Source organism: Rhinopithecus bieti, unplaced genomic scaffold (assembly GCF_001698545.2).
Source record: "Rhinopithecus bieti isolate Rb0 unplaced genomic scaffold, ASM169854v2 scaffold_56806, whole genome shotgun sequence".
NCBI lineage: Eukaryota > Metazoa > Chordata > Mammalia > Primates > Cercopithecidae > Rhinopithecus > Rhinopithecus bieti.
The window spans coordinates 256,782-276,768 of record NW_016823424.1 but is presented as its reverse complement, the minus strand read 5'-3'; the positions used below and the strand labels follow the sequence as shown (position 1 = coordinate 276,768).

The 19,987-nt window shown below is 50.0% G+C and overlaps 1 protein-coding gene across 4 annotated transcripts; it reads right to left on the bottom strand.

Moving 5' to 3' along the window:
• Positions 1 to 30: 30 nt before the first annotated feature.
• ITGB7 (integrin subunit beta 7) lies at positions 31 to 18,205 on the bottom strand. 4 transcript variants are annotated; one of them, XM_017861492.1, is made up of 16 exons: positions 18,100 to 18,205; positions 10,185 to 10,307; positions 9,352 to 9,555; positions 6,783 to 6,984; positions 6,526 to 6,696; positions 5,613 to 5,854; positions 4,715 to 4,873; positions 4,301 to 4,396; positions 4,050 to 4,139; positions 2,917 to 3,063; positions 2,406 to 2,599; positions 1,839 to 2,062; positions 1,398 to 1,617; positions 1,037 to 1,245; positions 572 to 732; positions 31 to 352 (listed from the first exon to the last, which is right to left on the bottom strand). In XM_017861492.1, the coding sequence occupies exons 3-16, from the start codon at positions 9,550 to 9,552 to the stop codon at positions 272 to 274; spliced, it is 2,397 nt and encodes a 798-aa protein (XP_017716981.1). In that variant the 5' UTR covers positions 9,553 to 9,555; positions 10,185 to 10,307; positions 18,100 to 18,205; the 3' UTR covers positions 31 to 271. The 4 variants fall into 4 exon arrangements, with proteins under 4 accessions (XP_017716981.1, XP_017716983.1, XP_017716984.1 ...); XM_017861494.1 differs by having other exon boundaries at positions 33 to 352; positions 10,231 to 10,307; positions 18,100 to 18,188; XM_017861495.1 differs by having other exon boundaries at positions 33 to 352; positions 10,260 to 10,307; positions 18,100 to 18,188.
• Between the last annotated feature and the right edge of the window lie 1,782 nt (positions 18,206 to 19,987).

Below are 19,987 nucleotides of genomic sequence, written 5' to 3'. Positions count from 1 at the left end.
GGCCCTGATGAGGTAAAGAAAAGTGACAGCTGTGGTCTGAGGTACGACTCTTTATTATATACTTGGGTGGGGTATCCCAGATGGATGCAAGGTTGCAGGCATGGGAAGCAGCCCTCTTGGGTGTCACTCTGAAAATGAAGTAGGGTGGTGGCCGCTCCTCGCCAGTGAATTAGTCCCCTACCAAGGTCTTACAGACCCCACCCTTCCTTTCACCCTCCAGTTCCCACTGTCCTCCAAGGAGAGGAGCCTTGGGTGAGTGTCCCTCCCTCCTTCAGAGAGTGGGACTGTCTGCCTCTTGAAAGCGAGGATTGATGGTGGTCGTGATGGCACTTTTGTAGAGAGGATTACTGTCCTGAGGAAAGATGTTGCAGATTATGAGCAAAAATCCTAGGATTCTTTGTCCCCTTTCTAGACCTAAGAGGCCAGTCTTGAGCCGAATCCTAGGAGCTGATGGAAGTTAGCAGAGGGATTGGTTACATGTGCCAGGCACTGGGGGATCCCAGTGGGAGGAATCAGGGATGGGCTTGTGGTGGGGAGACAGCTAAAAGGGGGCCTAACCAGGAAGTCTCACCTGCTTCCAGTTGAGTTGTTGCCGCTCCTTCTCAAAGCGACTGTATTCCCGGCGGTCATAGATTTCCACCGAGAGCCGGTAAGCCAGGACCAGCCCCAGCCCCACTACCACGATGCCCCCTATGCAGCCCAGCACAATGGCCTGGGTGTGGTCTGCTCCCTCTGTGAACAAGAAACCAGACACACTTGTGGGAGCTGGAGCAGAGGGACAGATCAACAGTTGTTCAGTGTGTCCAGCCTGTCCAACCCTGTCACTGAAAGCAAAGGGAACCCAGCAAGGTCCAAGGTTATTCTCACTGCCCAGGGCCTTAGCCTTGTCCACTTGCTCAGTCGCCTCTGCCTTTGTCCCGGATTCACAGTTCTGCCTCAGCCCTCAGCCTGTTGCCCATTATCTTCACTCTGCATCCCCAGAGTTGAGACCCTGCCCATCAGACTTCCAGGATTTGTGGCATCCCTGCCCACTTACTTTCTTGGGGTCTCACTCTGAGCACGACCCTGCCTCTGGCGTCATCCTCCACCAAGAAGAAGAACAACTGGTTGTCCAGGGTCCTCTCTTTGCACCAGCCATCATCCAAGATAGGGGCCAACACCAGGGTCACATTGGTATGGGCACAAGCTGTACTGCAGTTGGTGGCCAGGGGGCCAGTCCCAAAGGCCTCACACTCTGCACAGTCCCTATGCAGTAGATGCCAGTAAGTTACCAGCTGGGTAGTTGTCACCCAATGCCCTTTACCCAACTACAAGCAGGAAGGAGAGTAGGCAGATGGGAGTGGCTCAACAAGCCCCACTGTGCCCCTGCTCCCAAGATGCAAGACCTGAGGCCTCACCGGTGTCTCTCGCATGGTGTCTTGCAGCCTGGGCATTGGTCGCATAGAGCACCGTAGTAGCCATCCAAGCACTGGCAGCGGTTGCATTTGCAGCGTCCATGCCCACTGCAGAGCCCTCCCTCGGGACTGATGCAACTGTCCATGTCCCCACTGCATTCGCATGCTCTGCCCGTGCGGTTGGCATGACAGTGACATACTCCACATTGGCAGCGACCAAAGCCTGGGGTAGAGCCATGCAGAGGGTGACAACCATACTCCACACACACAGTTGGCCACCACGTGGCACCACAAGCGCATGCATCCAGTCTTTTTCAAGTGTGCCAAACACACCCTCTAACCCATACACCAGAATCTTTGACATTTGCCTTCCATGCCAGGAGACTCCCAGAGCCTAAGTGCCTTGGGAAGGCCTCTCAGACCCTGCCCTTCTCCCCAAGGTACCTCCACAGAGGATGCCCTCATGTCGCTCACAGCTGGCATCGTCACACTCGCACAGATGCCCAGAGCTCTGTCCATTGCAGCTGCAGTGTCCACATTGGCACTGACCCTTTCCGCTGCATAGGGGCCCTGTGCCATTGGGAGCCCGGCACCCAGATTCCAGATCTAGGGAGGACAACTCAGCCTCAGAGCACTCACAGAGCCGGCCTAGGCGGCCGGGGGCACAGCTGGAAGGGGAAGGCGAAGGAGAGAAGTAGGTCAGAGGGTTTGATCACCCCTGACTTGTCTCTCCCAGGAACCTCTAAACCCAAGTTCTCAAGAGTTGGAGAAAGACAACTGAAGGGATGGTAAGTATAGTGGAACACCGACGAGGGGTGAGAGAGTGGAGGGAGCCCCAGTCAAGGGGAGGGCCTGAACGTATCTGGGAAGCTTCAAGGGATAAAATTGAGTGGGGAGTCTAGGGATGTCAAGGATACTCCTGTGGGGGGAATGGAAAGCAGCGGAGGAATACGGGCCAGGGTTGGTCGTTTGTTGGCAGCCAGCTGGGTGAAGGGAAGAGGAGGCCCTCACCTGCATACCCCACATTGTAGGTGTCCCTGGCCATCACTGCAGTGGGGAGCCTGGGCCTGGGTGTCACTGCAGTTACAGTCACACAGTGTGTGCAACTCCACAATCAGCTCCTCTGAGAAGCCAAGGGCCCGGAGCCTCAGGAGATGGGGCTCTGGGAGGCAGTGGGTGGCTTGGAGAGAAACCCAGAAAGTCACCTAAGAACAGGGTAGGCAGGAATCAGGCCATGGTTATACACACACACACACCCCAAACTCACCCAGAACCTCACCCCTTAGATCATCCAGAACCTCACCCCTTAGTAAATGAAGAGATGGGGTCATGGTAACACCCCACTCCTAGAAACTTTACCTGAGGAAGCCATTCAGACTACTTCAGGAAGGATGGATGGAGGATTACCCCAGGCTCTCCCGTCTCTCCCCATTCCTGCCCCCCATCTTTCCCTACCTGCTTAATTTCCCACTCCCACCTCCCCCTGCCCGCCCGCCTTCTGCCTGTGCTTGCGGGCTCTCACCGTCTGGTTGATTCGGACGTGGTTGCACTGTCCTCGATCCTCAGCCTTACCCTCCTTCTTCTCAGGACCCTCACACTGGGATTCATAAGAAATGTGGATCCCAGGAGGGAGTGAAGAGTGTTCAAGGGTCACAGTGGAAGACAGGCTCTATGGGAAGAGAGCAAGTGGATAACCACGTGAAGGCAGGAAAGAACCCCACCCCACCTTATGTCCTCTCCAGGTGTTCCCAATTCTGCCAGCACCCTGCCCTCTGCCACCTGGGGCTCCTTACATCCTGCCCAGTCGAGGCATTTCTGGAGGGAGGACCCGTGAGAACCTTGCATAGAATATACAGGATCCAGAGGCCTCTGATACAGCATTTCAGTGCAGAGACCATGTTTGTGAAGCCCCACATCAGGACACAACCTGGGTGCATGCCAGGTCTAAAGGGCAAATTCATTACAGAATTTGTCTTGGGAAATTTGATACCGTCTCAGATTTTTTTGCCATAGGTTTAGAAGATGCTCCATTATCAGGAAGCCTACAGCCTAATTGCAGAGATAAGACCTAAACCACTAAGAGTTTTTATGGTTCCTTCTACCTGTAAAATTCTATGGTTCTTGTGAAGAATAGCTGAATTGTTTATAAACTTAGTGAAAGCAGGCTCCAGATCTCACATTGTTTATGTACAGACTGGGGATAAATGCCAGCCCTTCTGCTTGTTATCTTTGTGACCTTGGACAAGTCACTTAGCCTTGTGTGGGTTTCCTCATCTGTAAAAGAGGGATGATAACAGTTACGAAGCAAGGCTTTTGGCGGGGTTAAATGAAGTAGAAACAGTATGTACACCTAGGATGGTGGGTGCGTGAAATAAAAGCTCAGTGACTGAAACTTTCCTGGCAGGCTGCACTCTGCAAGGTGAGGAGGTGGGGTGGGGATCTGAGCTCCATGCTCTCTGCATGTCAGATGTTTAAGATTTATGAATGTAAGATTGAACAATTAATGACAGCCACATGCAGACTATAGGTAGGAGCTGTGGAATGTTAGACCAAAAAGTGACCATTTCCTCTGAGTTCTGCCACCCCACCCAAGGGCCCCTTTCCACCTTTCCCTAGTGCCCACCCTCACCATCTCCCCCTCCTCTGGCCCCTCACGTTATAAGCATCCATGATGAGCTGTACCACGTTGCTGGAGTCCTCACTCAGCTCCCCAACTGCAGACTTAGGAATCAGCTTACTCAGCTCCTGAGTTACGGGGAGTTAAGAGAAATGGTAGGTCACAGCTCTAGGAAAACGGGCTCCTGGGGGTCTGGAAGGAGGGCATATGGGGGACAGAGAATGGATCTTTGGGGGAATTGAGAAAGGCTGGGGTGGGGCTGGGGATCTGACATGTAGACAGCTCTCACCTGGTAGACAGGCAGTGCAGCACTGGTGACAGCAAAGATGGGCTGGATGTTTGCTGCAGAGAGGGCCTGGGCTACCTGACCCACAGAGGGGTAGTCCTGGGGCAGGGAGCAGGGACAAGGTGAGCCCCACAGGTCTCCCCCACAACATGCAAGGTGCCCTCAGCCTGGGGAGTCCAGGAACCAAGGTTCCACCAGCTGGAGGAGCCCTGGAGGCTTGCTATGGAATAGGAAGGAGGTAGGGAATGGGGTGACAAAGGTGTCCTGTCTCCGCAGCTGAAAGGAGGAACTGCTGGGGAAGATGGCAGTTGTCTACCGGGTGGTTACTGGTGAGGACTGTAAGGCTGGGAGTGGGAGTCCTGGAAGGAAAGAGGTATGGCTCAAATGAGGAGAGGCGGGGTGACTATAGGGACTCACAAACTCGGTGCTGCGACTGTAGAGGCCATTGCTGTCCAAGTGGCAGTGCCCATCACTGGGCATGAAAATGCCACCCAACTTCCCGTCCCCAGCCGTATGGAATGTGTCATCTGAAGTGAACACCAGCAGCCGGGACACATTTCTCCAGCCAATCTGCTCCTGAGGTACAGTGGGGGTGGTAGGCTATGTACCTGGGCATGGCCCTTGAGCCACCCCAGTCAGCTCTGTGAGCCAAGAATGTGGCAAGCCTCACTCTGAGTCAGCTTGTCCATCCCCTTGCCTCCAGTACCTTGCTTCCTCCTGCTCTCCCCAGCCCCCCAAAGAAGGCTGCTGCTAGTGGAGGCTTACTTGTGAATTAGAAAAACATGCCTTCTCCTCAAGATATTCTCCTCAAGATATTTTACTCCAACCCACCAGGTAATTGGTTTTTTTTTTTTTTTTTTTTTTTTTTTGAGACGGAGTCTCGCTCTGTCGCCCAGGCTGGAGTGCAGTGGCCAGATCTCAGCTCACTGCAAGCTCCGCCTCCCGGGTTTACGCCATTCTCCTGCCTCAGCCTCCCCAGTAGCTGGGACTACAGACGCCCGCCACCTCGCCCGGCTAATTTTTTTTTTTTTTTTTTTTTTTTTTTTTTTTGTATTTTTTAGTAGAGACGGGGTTTCACCGGGTTAGCCAGGATGGTCTCGATCTCCTGACCTCGTGATCCGCCCGTCTCGGCCTCCCAAAGTGCTGGGATTACAGGCTTGAGCCACGGCGCCCGGCCCAGGTAATTGTTAAGTATACAAACTATACCTACTATGGTATGAATGGCACCCCCTAGAATTGTGCACTATACAACCATAAGGGGCAGTCCCATTCCCAAACAGACCTCCAGGCTCAGATCCCCGCCCCATCTCCTCACCTGGCAGAGTGCAGCCTGCAGAATGGCATCAAAGCCACCTTCAGGTGAGTCCAGATTGCCGGACACGCTCTGGCGCCCCACCTCCCGCTCAAAGGCTTGCGCATCCCCGGTCAGGGACAGCACATGGTGAAAGCTGAAGGGTGACTGGCAGCGCTCCAGCCGTGTGGGGCAGGGGTGGCGCAGCTTGGAGGGCACTGTGCTCACAAAGGGCAGCACCGTTTTGTCCACAAAGGAACCAAAACCTGGGAGAGGAGAGGAATGAAGGCTGTGCCAGAAGTCACAGGGCAGCAACAGAGGACCTATGAGAGCGCTCTATGGGAAGTGGGGTGGGGAGGACGGTCATAGAAGAGGTGATGGGAGAGGGTGCACCTGGGGGCAGGGAGCCAGTAACTGACAAGCAAAGCAGTGAGACCACTGGCTCAGGGAAGTGGCAGGTAGAGGACATTAAGGAGGACACAACTCCCGGGCAAATGGAAACTTCCAGAAGGTGAAAGAAGGCTCGGGTATAGGATATGGTAGCAGTATGAGGCAAAGGAAGGAAATTTGAATAGAGGAGAGTTGGCACAGAATGTGGTGCCAGGGACAGTGGCATCTAGGCCTTGCCCAAGGAGACTTGCATCAGGGCAGGTTCCAGGCTGGTAGGCTCAGGGCAGTTGTCCAGGCCCAGAGAGTCTCCAGACGCTGGGTCTCAGCTCGACCTGTAAAACGGACTGTCTCTGGAGTCCTCTCCAGCTCTGACCTAGAAGATGGGTGTCTTTAGGGAAAGATGGAGGAATGAACCTGTGGCCTGGCTAGGCCTGTCAACAACTGGGAGGGCAAATTGGGGCCCTTGTGAGTCCAGGATGTTGGCAGAGGCTAAGGCAGTGGTTGAATAGGCAAGGGCTAACAGGGCGAGAGGCAACCCTCGGCTCACCAATGCGCACAGAATGGGTGACTTCCTGCAGCCGGACCAGCAGAGCATGCCCAAGCTGGCGCACGCGTTCCAGGTCGTCCTTCATGGAGTAGCTCAGGTCCATAAGGTAGTACAGGTCCACCGGGTATCCCTCAGCACGAAGGAAGCGGACCTGGAGCTGCTGGGGCTCTCCTAGGGGGTGGGTGGTGGGCGGGTCAGCAGAGCGCATTGGAACGCCAGCCTAGACCTCTGGCCTGGCCCCGCCGCCCCTAACTCACCAGGCCGTAGCGTGACCCGGACCCGCTGCGGCGCCAGCTGAGTGGCACCCTCTCCGCGGGCGCCGTGGCTGAGCGGCTGGTCCTGCAGCACCTCCTGCTGGCCGCGGGGCTCCTCCAACTCCTCCAGCGGGCAGCCTCGAGCCAGCAGTTCCTCTCGTCGGGCACAGCGCCGTGCCTCCGCCTCCCCCGACGCGGTGAAGTTCTGTTCAGCAAGAAAAGGCGCGTCGGACCCGGTCCTGCACAGGCCCTAGGCCCCGCTACCAAAAACACCCTGCAAACCCGGCCGCTCTAATGCCCCCACCTCCAGTCCATTCCCTGAGTCCCTGATTCCCTCTCCTCCTCCTCGCCACAGCTGCCCTTGAACTCTGGTCTTTTTTGTTGTTTTGTTTTGTTTTTGAAACAGAGTCTCACTCTGTCACCCAGGGCTGGAGCGCAGCAGTGCTATCTCTGCTCACTACAATCTCCACCTCCCCGGTTCAAGTGATTCTCATACCTCAGCCTTCCGGTAGCTGGGACTACAGGCCTGTGCCACCATGCCCAGCTTTTTTGTATTTTTAGTAGAGACGAGGTTTCCCCATGTTGGCTAGGCTGGTCTCAAACTCTTGACCTCAAGTGATCCGCCCGCCTCGGCCAACCAAAGTGCTGGGATTACAGGCGTGAACCACCACGGCTTTTTCTTTCTTTCTTTCTTTCTTTCTTTCTTTCTTTCTTTCTTTCTTTCTTTCTTTTCTTTCTTTCTTTCTTTCTTTCTTTTCTTTCTTTCTTTCTTTTTTTTTTTTTTTTTACCAACTGTAAAGACAGGGTCTTGCTTTTTTGCCCAGGCTGGTTTCGAACTCCTGGGCTCAAGAAATCCTCCTGCCCCAGCCTCCCAAAGTGCTGGGATTACAGGCATGAACCTGTGGAACTCCGGTCCTTTCTTCCTTATCACAGCCCCACTTCCTATAGCAGTCCCCCACCCCTCCCTTATCTCAACTCCCCCTTGCCCCAGTCACCTACCCCTCTCCTCCCCAATAGAGCCACAGACTTCCTGTTGAGATCTTAGAGACTTCACTACCACAAAAAAACGGGGGCCTTGCCTCCTAGGCCAGCCTTCCTAGCAAGCTCACACCAAAATGGAAAGGTGGTCAGACTAAGACCCACAGCTCCTGGGAAGGGAAAGGATAAGAACAGAAGAGGAGGCATCCTACCCCCGTAATATGTCTGGTACCCCTAAGACTGGTTGGGAAGCCACAGGGGAAGGAAATGGTTAGAGCGGCTTCTCAGCTTGCCCTGGGTGTCAGCTCCTGGTCTGGGGACTGGAGAAGCCAGACACAGACCTGACCACCTCAAGAGCTCCAGCTTCCCAGCTCCAGCCTGGCACCTCTGCCTCTCTGCCTTGTGCAGACTCAGTATCTACCCTTCTTGTCCTCTCAGAGTCACTGTGTGCCTTTCTCCTGGGTCCTCTAAGCATCTGTAGCTCTGCTTCCATGTGAATTTGCCCTCATCTCTTATCTGGGCTCCCACACTGATCTAACCCTCCATCTTCCCCTGAGAGAGGCAGACCTGCCCCCATCCCAGCTTGGGCGCCCCTCCTGCTCTGCTGCTCCATGAGCTCTGTCTCTTTCAAACATAAGCAAACAACAGCTTTGTTTGAAGAACCAGGGAGACGCCTGCTCCCTAGCATCCTTCTTGGCCACTTAGGTAGCTCAAGCCTTTCCAGTCCCCCTCAAGCCCATATACTTCTACCCCTCCCCTTTCTACCTGTCCAGTCATAGGCTACTACACACCTAGGAACAGAATGCCTCCACCCAAAACACAGACTTAGAAATCTAACTACACACTTTCTGCTATGGACTGAACTCTGCACCCCTACCCCACCCCACCCCCAACTCATTCTATATTGAAGCCCTAACCCTCCATGTGATGGCATTTGAAGATGGAGCCTTTGGGAGGTACCTGGGCTTAGATGAGGGCCTAAGGGTGGAACCCTCATGATGGAATTAGTGCACTTACAAGAACAGAGACAGTTCCCACCCCCCATCCTCCAGCCCCCTCCCCATGATGTGAGGACATAGCGAGAAGGTAGCCAGTCTGCAAGCCAGGAAGAGAGCCCTAACTGGGGAACCAAATCAGTCAGCACTTTGATCTCGGACTTCCCAGCCTCCAACATTAGGAGAAATGAATTCCTGTTGCTTAAACCACCCAGTCTATGGTATTTTGTTATGGCAGCCCTCACTGGCTAGTACCTTTCTCACATGTTTACATACACAACAGCTCCCTCTACCTATACACAAGCATGAATTCCCGCAAGCACATACTTTCTCCCAATTCATGGTCACAAACTCTCTCCATATATACACAAGCAAATGGATACAGACATAATCCTAAGTGCGCAGGAAACTTGCATGCATGTGTATGCACACACATATATCCACACACAGGAGTCCTGTGTGCACAAACTCAGTCACACATGAGACTCTGGAGTGTTTCTAGAAAATCATACATGTGCCCACACAATCACACACATGTATCTAGGCTGCACATACACATACACATACACATGGTTCAAAGGCCATAGGCCCATCTTTACCAGTTGCTTGCACCATGCACAGCTGGGGTGTGAGACGATGCACTTCTGGCAGGAGGGGGCTGGCTGGCAGGACCCCAGCAGGGACAGGTGAGGATTCCCCCATTCTGTGGCCTCCCCTGTGGATGGGATCTTGGCGTCCAACTCACTCTCACCTCTGCTCAGGACCAGCAGCAAAACAAGGACCACTGGCAAAGCCACCATGCCCTGTAATAGGATATAAAGGGGGACATGTGGGTCCTCAGGGAAGACCCTCAGCTCTCAGTCCTCTAAACTTAGCTTGTGGTTATCACTCTCAAAACTCTACCCCAACACTTTATCTCCCCTCATAGTTTCACTTCCCCTGTGGATTCAGCAGTTTCTTCAAAATGATGGGAAGGAGCAGGTATCAGGCAAAGGTAGGGGCCTCCAGACATGGTGGCTCATGCCTGTCATCTCAGCACTTTAGGAGGCCGAGGTGGGTGGATCACTAGAGCTCAGGAGTTCGAGACCAACCTGGTCAACATGGCAAAATCCCATCTCTACGAAAAACACAAAAATTAGTCGGGCATGGTGGCGTGCACCTGTAATCTGAGTTACTCAGGAGGCTGAGGCAAGAGAATCGCTTGAACCCAGGAGGCAGAGGTTGCATTGAGTCAAGATCACACCACTGCACACCAGCCTGGGTGACAGAGCAAGAATCTGTCTCAAAAAAAAAAAAAAAAAAAATAGGGACCTCAGAGAAGATCTGTCCTTCCTGTGTGCAGACTTCATGTGACCAGGGTGGGCAAAATGGCCTACTAAAAGATCTGGGGACTGGCCTGGAAGCACTAAAGTCTGCACCCAGTTCTATTTACCGAGATCCCAAGCCGTAATGGTAGTAGAACCAAACAGGAAACAGACCAGATTCTGGTACTGCTGCAGTCACTCACTGGCTGTGTGGCAAGTCAGACTTTCTCTCTGGGCTTTAGTTTCCACATCTGCAAAGTGGAGGCATTGAATAAATAATCTGACATACTTTGCAGCTTTTACAATCTTGGATTCTAAATAAGAGAAGAGGGTCAGTGAGTGGGAATTAGAGAAAAGAAAGCTGGAACAGATGAGGGAGTGTGTGAAAGAGTCAAGGAAGAATAATAGTTCTACTTGGGTGACATGGTGGCAAGAGGAATGAAGATTAGACCACAAGAACTCTCTGCAGTTCTGGGATAAGGGGAGAAAGAAGGCCAGTGTTGGCAAAAAAAAAAAAAGAAAGAAAAAAGAAATTCTATTTTCTGTACTTTGCGCAAAGATAATCTAGATTGAAGAAAGAGCCTGGAGGCAGGGTGATTCTTCGAGTGACCTTTTGGAAAGCCAAGCAGATTCCTGATTTTAAAAAACATGTTAATTTTTTTAAATGAGCAGGTAATTCGTTTACCATTCTTCATAAGTCAAAAAGTTAAATCCCATTGGCCCTTTTTTTTGCAGAAATGGAAGAACTGATCCTAAAAGAACTGATCCTGGGCAACAGAGTGAAACTCTGTCTTGTTTTGTTTTTTTGAGATGGAGTCTCACTCAGGCTGGAGTGCAGTGGTGCCATCTCAGCTCACTGCAACCTCTGCCTCCGAGGTTCAAGCAATTCTCCAGCCTCAGGCTCCCGAGTGTCTGGGACTACGGGCATGCACCACTACACCCGGCTAGTTTTTGTATTTTTAGTAGAGAGAGGTTTTCACCACATTGGCAGGGCTGGTCTCAAACTCCTGACCTCAAGTGATCCACCCGCCTTAGGCTCCCAAATTTAGGGTTCCATGGAATTGCATGGAACCCTAAATAGCCAAAATAATCTTGTAAAAAACATACTGCAAAGCTACAGTGATCAAGACAGCGTTGGCTGGTCACAGTGGCTCATGCCTATAATCCCATGGTGGGAAGACAGCTTGAACCCAGTAGTTTGAGGCTGTAGTGAGCTATGATCGTGTCACTGTACTCTGCCCTGGGCAACAGAGTGAAACCCTGTCTCTTAAAAAAAAAAAAAAAAAAGGGAAGACAGTGTGGTACTGGCATAAGGATGACATAAGGATACACATATATTATACATCAATGGAGTAGAATTGAAAGAGTCCAGAAATAAACTATGCTTCTGTAGCCAATTGATTTCCAATAAGGGTGCCAAACCATTCAATGAGAAAAACTGTCTTCACAAAATGGGGCTGGGGCCGGGCACAGTGGCTCATGCCTGTAATCCCAGCACTTTGGGAGGCCGAGGCACAGGTGGATCACTTGAGGTCAGGAGTTCAAGACCAGCCTGGGCAACATGGTGAAACCCTGTCTCTACTAAAAATACAAAAACTAGCTGGGTGTGGTGGTGGGCACCTGTAATCCCAGCTACTCAGGAGGCTGAGGCAGGAGAATCACATGATCCCAGGAGGCAGAGGCTGCAGTGAGCTGCAATTGCGCCACTGCACTGCAGCCTGGGCAACAGAGTGAAACTCTGTCTTGTTTTGTTTTTTTGAGATGGAGTCTCACTCAGGCTGGAATGCAGTGGTGCCATCTCAGCTCACTGCAACCTCTGCCTCCGAGGTTCAAGCAATTCTCCAGCCTCAGGCTCCCGAGTGTCTGGGACTACGGGCATGCACCACCACACCCGGCTAGTTTTTGTATTTTTAGTAGAGAGAGGTTTTCACCACATTGGCAGGGCTGGTCTCAAACTCCTGACCTCAAGTGATCCACCTGCCTTAGGCTCCCAAAGTGCTGGGATTACAGGCATGAATCACCATGCCCAGACGAAACTCCATCTAAAAAAAAAAAAAAGGCCAGGCACGGTGGCTCGTGGCTCATGCCTGTAATCCCAACACTTTGGGAGGCCGAGATGGGCAGATCACAAGGTCAGGAGTTCAAGACCAGCCTGACTAACATAGTGAAACCCCATCTCTACTAAAATACAAAATTAGCCGGGTGTGATGGCACACGCTACCACTTTTCTAAAAAAAAAAAAAATGTGCTTTCAACATGCAAAAGAATGAAGTTGGACCCTCCTGCCTCACACCACATACGAAGGTTAACTGAAAAGGGATCAAAGGCCTAAATATAACTGCTAAAACTATAAACTCATAGAAGAAAATGTATGGGTAACTCTTGTACTTGGTAATGGATTCTTACCTGTAATACCAAAAGCACAAACAACAAAAGGAAAAATAGACATATTGGACTTCATCAAAAGTTTAAACTTTTGTGCATCAAAGACAATGTCAAGAGAGTGAAGACAACATACAGAATGGGAGAAAATATTTGCAGATTATATATCAGATGAGTATCCTTAATATATAACGAACTCTTACATTCAATGACGAAAAGACAACCCAACTTTTAAAATGAGCAAAAGACTTAAAAAGACATTTCTTCAAAGAAGATAGACAAACAGCCACCCAGCATATGAAAAGATGCTCAACACTATTAATCGTTAGGAAAATGCAAATGAAACCCACAATGATCTGGGTGTGGTGGCTCACACCTGTAATCTTAGCACTTTGGGAGACCGAGGTGGGTGGATCACTTGAGATCAGGAGTTCAAGACCAGCCTGGGCAACATGGTGAAACCCCCATCTTTACTAAAAATACAAAACTTAACCGGGCGTGGTGGTGCATATCTGTAGCCCCAGCTACTCGGGAAACTGAGGCACAAGAAGCGCTTGAACCTGGGAAGCAGAGGCTGCAGTGAGCCAAGATCGGGCCACTGCACTCCAGTCTAGGCGACAGAGTGAGACCCTGTCTCAAAATGAAAGGAAGGAAGGAAGGAAGGAAGGAAGGAAGGAAGGAAGGAAGGAAGGCAGGCAGGCAGGAAGGCCACAATGAGATACCACTTCATTTCTACTAGAATGACTATCTTCAAAAAATGAAAAACAGCGAGTGTTGATGAGAACATGGAGAAATTGGGATCCTTATATATTACCATGTAAAGAATGTAAAATAGTACAATCTCTGTGGAAAACAGTTTGGTTCCTCAATAAATTGAGCATAGGATTACCCTATAACCTGGCAATTTCACTCTTAGGTATATACCCAGAAGAATTGAAAACAGGTGTTCAAACAAAAATTGGTACAGAAATGTTCACAGCAGCACTACTCACAATAGCTAAAAGGTGGAAAGAACCCAAATGTCCATTAGCTGATGAATGGATAAAGAAAAGGTGGTATATCCATACAGCAGAAAGTTATTTGGCCATAAGAAGCAATGAAGTGGGGTGGGCACAGTGGCTCACGCCTGTAATCCCAGCACTTTGGGAGGCCGAGGCAGGTGGATCACCTGAGGTCAGGAGTTCAAGACCAGCCTGACCAATATGGTGAAACCTCATCTCTACTAAAAATACAAAAATTAGCCAGGCATGGTGGCGGGCTCCTGTAACCCTAGCTACTTGGGAGACTGAGGCAGGAGAATTGCTTGAAACGTGGAGGCAGAGGTTGCAGTGAGCCGAAATTGCACCATTGCACTCCAGCCTGGGTAACAAGAGCAAAACGCAGTCTCAATAATAATAATAATAAAAGCAATGAAGTACTGATACATACATGCTACAACGTGGATGAACCTTGAAAACATGCTCAGTGAACAAAACGATTCATGAAAGATCACATATTGTATGATTCCACATATGGAACATATCCAAACTAGAAAAATCCACAGAGACAGAAGGTAGATTAGTGGTTACCAGAGCTTGCGGGAAGGGGAAATGGGGAATGACTGCTTAATGGGCAGTTTCATTTTTGGGGTGATGAATAAGTTCTGGAATTAGTGAATGTACTTAATGCCACTGAATTGTACACTTAAAAGTGGTAAAAATGATAAATGTTTGTGTATCTTACCATTTTAAAAATCAAAAGTTAATCCTACCCCATATGCCATACCCAGTTTCCACACCTACCCTAAATGAATATCATTTATTACTATTTTTTTTCTTTTTTCTTTACTTTTTTTTTTTTTTTTTTTTTTTTTTTTTTTTTGAGGCAGAGTCTCACTCTGTGGCCCAGGCTGGAGTGCAGTGGCATGATCTACAGCCTCCACCTTCTGGGTTCAAGCGAGTCTTGTGCCTCAGCCTCCTGAGTAGCTGGGATTACAGGTGTGAGCCACCGCGCCCAGATGATTTTTGTGTTTTTAGTAGAGAGAGTTTCGCCATGTTGGCCAGGTTGGTCTCGAACTCCTGACCTCAAGTGATCTGCCCACCTCAGCCTCCCAAAGTGCTGGGATTACAGGCGTGAGTCAGCCTATCTTTGTTTCTTATAATCTTTCTAGTGATTATTTTATGCATATACAAATTAACATGCATATGCTTTTTAAATGGTAGACTCAAATGGCACAATTCTTTAAATGGTAGAAAACACAATTTTTCACTTTTTTTCCCTGTAACTACTTTTCTTGAAGATCTTTCTACATGAGAAAATTAAGAACGTCCTTGTTCAATTTTACAGCCATAAAGCTTTCCATTGCATGGATACCTCATATCACGGTTAATCAGTACCCTAAGCATGTGCATTTAAGTTGTTTCTTCTTTTTTTCTTTTGAGACAAGGTCTCACTCTGTTGCCCAGGCTGGAGTGCAGTGGTGCCGTGATGGCTTACTGCAGCCTCCACCTCCTGGGCTCAAGCAGTTCTCCCCACCTCAGCCTCCATCGTAGCTGGCACAGGTGTACATCGTCACGCACAGCTATTTTTTTATTTTTTTGTAGAGACAGGGTGTTGCTATGTTGCCCAAGCCGGTCTCAAACTCCTAGGCTCAAACTCCTAGGCTCAAGTGATCCTCCTGCCTCGGCTTCCCAAAGTGCTAGGATTACAGGCATAAGCCACTGTGCCTGGCCTTAAATTATTTCTAGTTCGCTATGACAAATAACGCTGAAATGAAAAGTAATGTATGTATGTATGTATGTATGTATGTATGTATTCATTCATTCGAGAGATAGGGTCTTGCTCTGTTACCCGGGCTGTAGTGTAATGGCGCAATCATGGCTCACTGCCGCCTTGACCTCGCCGGCTCAGCTGATCCTTCCACCTCAGTCTCCCGAGTAACTGGTACTACAGGCACATGCTACCATGTCTGGCTAATTATTTTTGTATTATTTTGCAGAGATGGGGTTTCCCCATGTTGCCCAGGCTGGTCTAGAACTCCTGAGCTCAAGTGACCCACCCGCCTCGGCCTCCCAAATTGCCATGATTAAAGGCGTGAGCCACCTCCCCCAGCCAAATGTCATGTATTTACCATTTCACACCTGTGCAACTGAACCTGTAGGATAAATCCCTAGCAGAGGATGTGATAAATAGATAGATATCATTCTCAATATTGGTGTGTATTTCATCTACATTCTCATGCTAAGAAAAGTATATATATGTTGGTGGGTATTGTCAACATAAACTCCTTGGGTCTTGTACTGGTCCACATTCCCATCAGCAGTGTATGAGAAAGGCCAACTAACTCCTCGTCATAAACCATTTGCATCTTCTTCAGCCTGGGCCAGAGTCAGTTCCAGATACTCTGCACAGAGTGTGGGAAAGGGGTGGGGTGCTGAGTCCTTGAACGTCCTGGTGCTGCTCCCCACCACCTGTGACCTCAGGTGCCATATATAACGGAGGCTCCACCCCTCAGGGAGAGGCCGGCCCCAGTTCAGCCTCAGTGTAACCTCAGCCCTGCTTGCTCTGCGTGCCTGTGGTCAGGGAGGCTGGAGATGCTGCAACCCAAAGCCCAGTTTTGACTCATTTCTCACAAGTGGAGCCCCAGCTGCCACATAGGTTTTTCAGAGATCTCAAGCCCACTCATCTCCCCTTAAAGGGGGCCCTGGGACTCCCTGGACAGCCCTTTTCTACCTTTCTTCCCAATTATCCTCTCTTCTCCCCTCCTTGGGAATACATGTTCTGCCACCTGTTTCTCTGCTTCTCTGTCTCTCTCTGGCTCCTTTCATTTCAAAACTTCCATTGCATCTCTCTGCTGCTTTTCTCTGCTCCACTTCTTCATAGGGCTGTTTTACTTCCTTTTCCCCTCTGTTCCTAACTATAGAATGGCTGAATCTTCTACTCCATCCCACTCTTTTTACAAATGGAAACCTAAATTCCATGAGGCCATGAAGGGGTGGCCTGCCCCTCCACACCTGTGGGCGTTTCTCATTAGGTGGAACGAGAGACTTGAGAAAAGAAATGAGACACAGAGACAAAGTATAGAGAAAGAAAAAGTGGGCCCAGGGGACCGGCGCTCAGCATACAGAGGACCCGCGCTGGCACTGGTCTCTGAGTTCCCTCAGTATTTATTGATCATTATCTTTTTTTTNAGAAAAGTGCTGTGCCTTGATATGCGTATGCAAACATCTCCATAAACCTTTTTAGTGCATAAAGAGCAGCATTACTCTAGCAAGTCCCACCTTTCGCCCTAAGGCGGTTTTCTCCCATCTTAGTAAATAGAATATATAATCGGGTTTTACACCGACATGTTCCCTTGCCCAGGGACGGGCAGGAGACAGATGCTTTTCTCTATCTCAACTGTCAAGAGGCCTTCTTTCCTCTTATACTAGTCCTCCTCAGTACAGACCCTTCACAGGTGTCAGGCTGGGGGACGATCAGGTTTTTCCCTTCCCATGAGGCCATATTTCAGACTATCACATGGGGAGAAACCTTGGACAATACCTAGCTTTCCTAGGTAGAGGTCCCTGCGATCTTTGGCAGTGTACGTGTCCCTGGGTACTTGAGATTAAGAGAATGGTGATGACTTTTCACAAGCATACTGCCTTCAGGCACTTGTTTAACAAAGCACATCCTGCACAGCCCAAAATCCGTTAAACCTTGAGTCACCACAGCACATGTCTCTTGCAAGGACAAGGTTGGGGGTAAGGTCACAGATTAACAGCATCTCAAATACAGAACAAAATGGAGTCTCTTATGTCTACTTCTTTCCATACAGACACAGTAACAGTCTGATCTCTCTTTCTTTTCCCCACAAGGCCAGGGTCACCCAGTGAACTAGGGCAGGCCAGGGCAGGGCCAGGCCTCTGCTGTGCTTGCTCCTTTCCTCCCTCCAACCCAGGTACCATCTCCATCAAAAGTTGTGTTCTGTCTCCGCTAGCCCTGATGGGCTCTGCCTAATCCCATTTCTCTTTCCTTAGGGGTACTCTGCAGTCTTCCCTTCTCTCCCTGGGGCCAAGTGGTTATTTCCATTTTTCTGGACTCCATTCTGACTCCAATACACACTGTGTGGCCCCCTCAGCAGCTGAGAAACAGAGCCTCTTCCTAACCCATCCATACCCCCCCAAGTCAAGCAGAACCCTCTGCTGCCCACTGGGAGTCACAACAAGGGAACGGAACTGAGCTGCTGGGCCTCAGTGTCCCAGAGAGTGAAGTCTGTGGCCAAGGTGCCGATTAAGAAGTTTGAGCTGAAGGCAGAGCATTAGGGATGGCAGCTGGGGGTAATGTTGGGAGAACCTTCCCTCAGTATAATCGGTATACCTACCCTACCTCAGTATAATCCTTGGCACATGGCAGGCACTCAAATGACAGCACTTGTATAAATCCCTGCCTCCAGACCCACTCTTGGGAAACTGATGCAAGAGAGATTGGGCTTTGGGAGAGGTGGGGGTGGGGGGGCTGTGAAACTGGAGGAGGGAAGCAGGTCAGGGGATCTTAGGAATGCAGAAAGGAGTTCAGAGCCTTTCTCAAGTCTGGACAGGACCCTTGATATCCAGGTCAGAGCCCTCTTCCCAAGAGGTTGGGACCAGGTGGGCCTGGACTTGTAAGGAGAGGAGGCAGAAGGGCTGGTGCCCTGGTACTCACAGGTGCGTGCAGAGCAGCCCTTCCTCTGGCGGCAGCAGCAGCCTTTGTGTACTGGTCTGGGAGACTGCAGAGGAGGAAGTGACACTCCCTGGGGTGGGGAAGATTTGGGGTTGGTGGGGGTGACTGATCTAGAAGGTGGAGCAGATTGGGGTGGGGCTGAGCCAAGGGAGTGGATGATACAGAGATCTGGAAGAAAGAAGCTCATTTATTGAACTCCTGTCATGCGTTGAACGTAACATATTATAATTAACCCTCACAACAACCTCATAAGATAGGGGTTAATATTCCCCTAAGTCCCAATTTTACAGATGCAGAGATGGAGGCTTAGAAGCAGGAAATATAGAATTTTGCCCAAGGTCCCACAGCTAGTAAGTAGCTAGTCTAGGATTAAAAAAAAGAAGAAGAAGAAGAAGAAAAGGATTTTATTTTAAATTTTATTATTTTTTGAATTTTAATTTAATTTAATTTTTGAGACAGGGTCTTGCTCTGTTTCCCAAGCTGGAGTCCCATGGCACAATCTCAGATCACTCCAAACCCCACCTCCCAGGTTCAAGCAATTCTCCTGCCTCAGCCTCCCGAGTAGCTGGGATTACAGGGGTGCACCACCATGTCCGGCAACGTTCTATATTCTTAGTAGAAATGGGGTTTCACCGTGTTGGCCAGGCTAGTCTCAAACTCCTGACCTCAATTGATCTGCCCACCTCGGCCTCCCAAAGTGCTGGGATTACAGGTGTGGGCCACCGTGTCCAGTCTATGTTTTTATTTTTGAGACAGAGTCTTGCTGTGTTGCCCAGGCTGGTCTGTAACTCCTGGATTCAAGCAATCCTCCCACTTTGGCCTCCTGCATAGCTGGATTACAGGCACACCCGGCTGGTCTGGGATTTAAATCCAGGTCTGCCTGCCTCCAAAATTCATGATCTCTCTATTTACTTATATAGGAAGGAACATGATAGGAGGGAATAGAGGCAATAAGTACCGTAGAGAGGCGGGAAGTTAGAGACTCGTTCATTTTGAAAACCCAGGATACATTGTATTAGTGTGCTTGACTACATAGGCTCTGGAGCCAAGTTACTACAGTTCAAATCCTGGCTCTACTACTTACTTGTAGTAAGGAACTTAGCTAAATTACTTAACCCCACCTGCAGCTGTTTTCTCATCTGTCAAGCAGGACTCACAGGATTGTTGGGAGAATTAAAAGAGATAATTCATATCAATTGCCTAGAAGACTACCTGGCACATAGTAAGTAAGAGCTTGATAAGAGAATTAGTAGGGATGAGAAGTGACAGAGGTGAGAAGTGAAGAGGCTTTGAGAAATTCAAGGTCCAGACAGCTGGAAACTTGGAAGAGAGAGGCACAGGGCCAGGCTCAAAGCATGTGATTGGGGAGCCAGGAGCCAAGACAGTAGTGGAGCCTGGGAAAGGGGTGGAGGATGTGAACTGGGAGAAGCAGAGTGCAGGAACAACAGCTGAAGCCAAAGCAAGGATGAAGCCTGTAGGGAGAGTAGGAAAATATTAATGGGATTTGCTCCTGGCCCATACAGGTCACTAAGAGCTTTGAGAGGGAACTAGATATGAGGTCTGTGTTCACAGGTCGATCTCCCCTACCAGAAGGAGCACTCCTTGTGGGCAGGGACTGGCTCTACCAGGCTTCCCTGCTGGAGCCACCGCACCTAGCCAAGTGCCCATCTTTTTTTTTTTTTTTTTGAGACGGAGTCTTGCTCTGCCGCCCAGGCTGGAGTGCAGTGGCCGGCTCTCAGCTCACTGCAAGCTCCGCCTCCCGGGTTCACGCCATTCTCCTGTCTCAGCCTCCCGAGTAGCTGGGACTACAGGCGCCCGCCTCGTCGCCCGGCTAGTTTTTTGTATTTTTTAGTAGAGACGGGGTTTCACC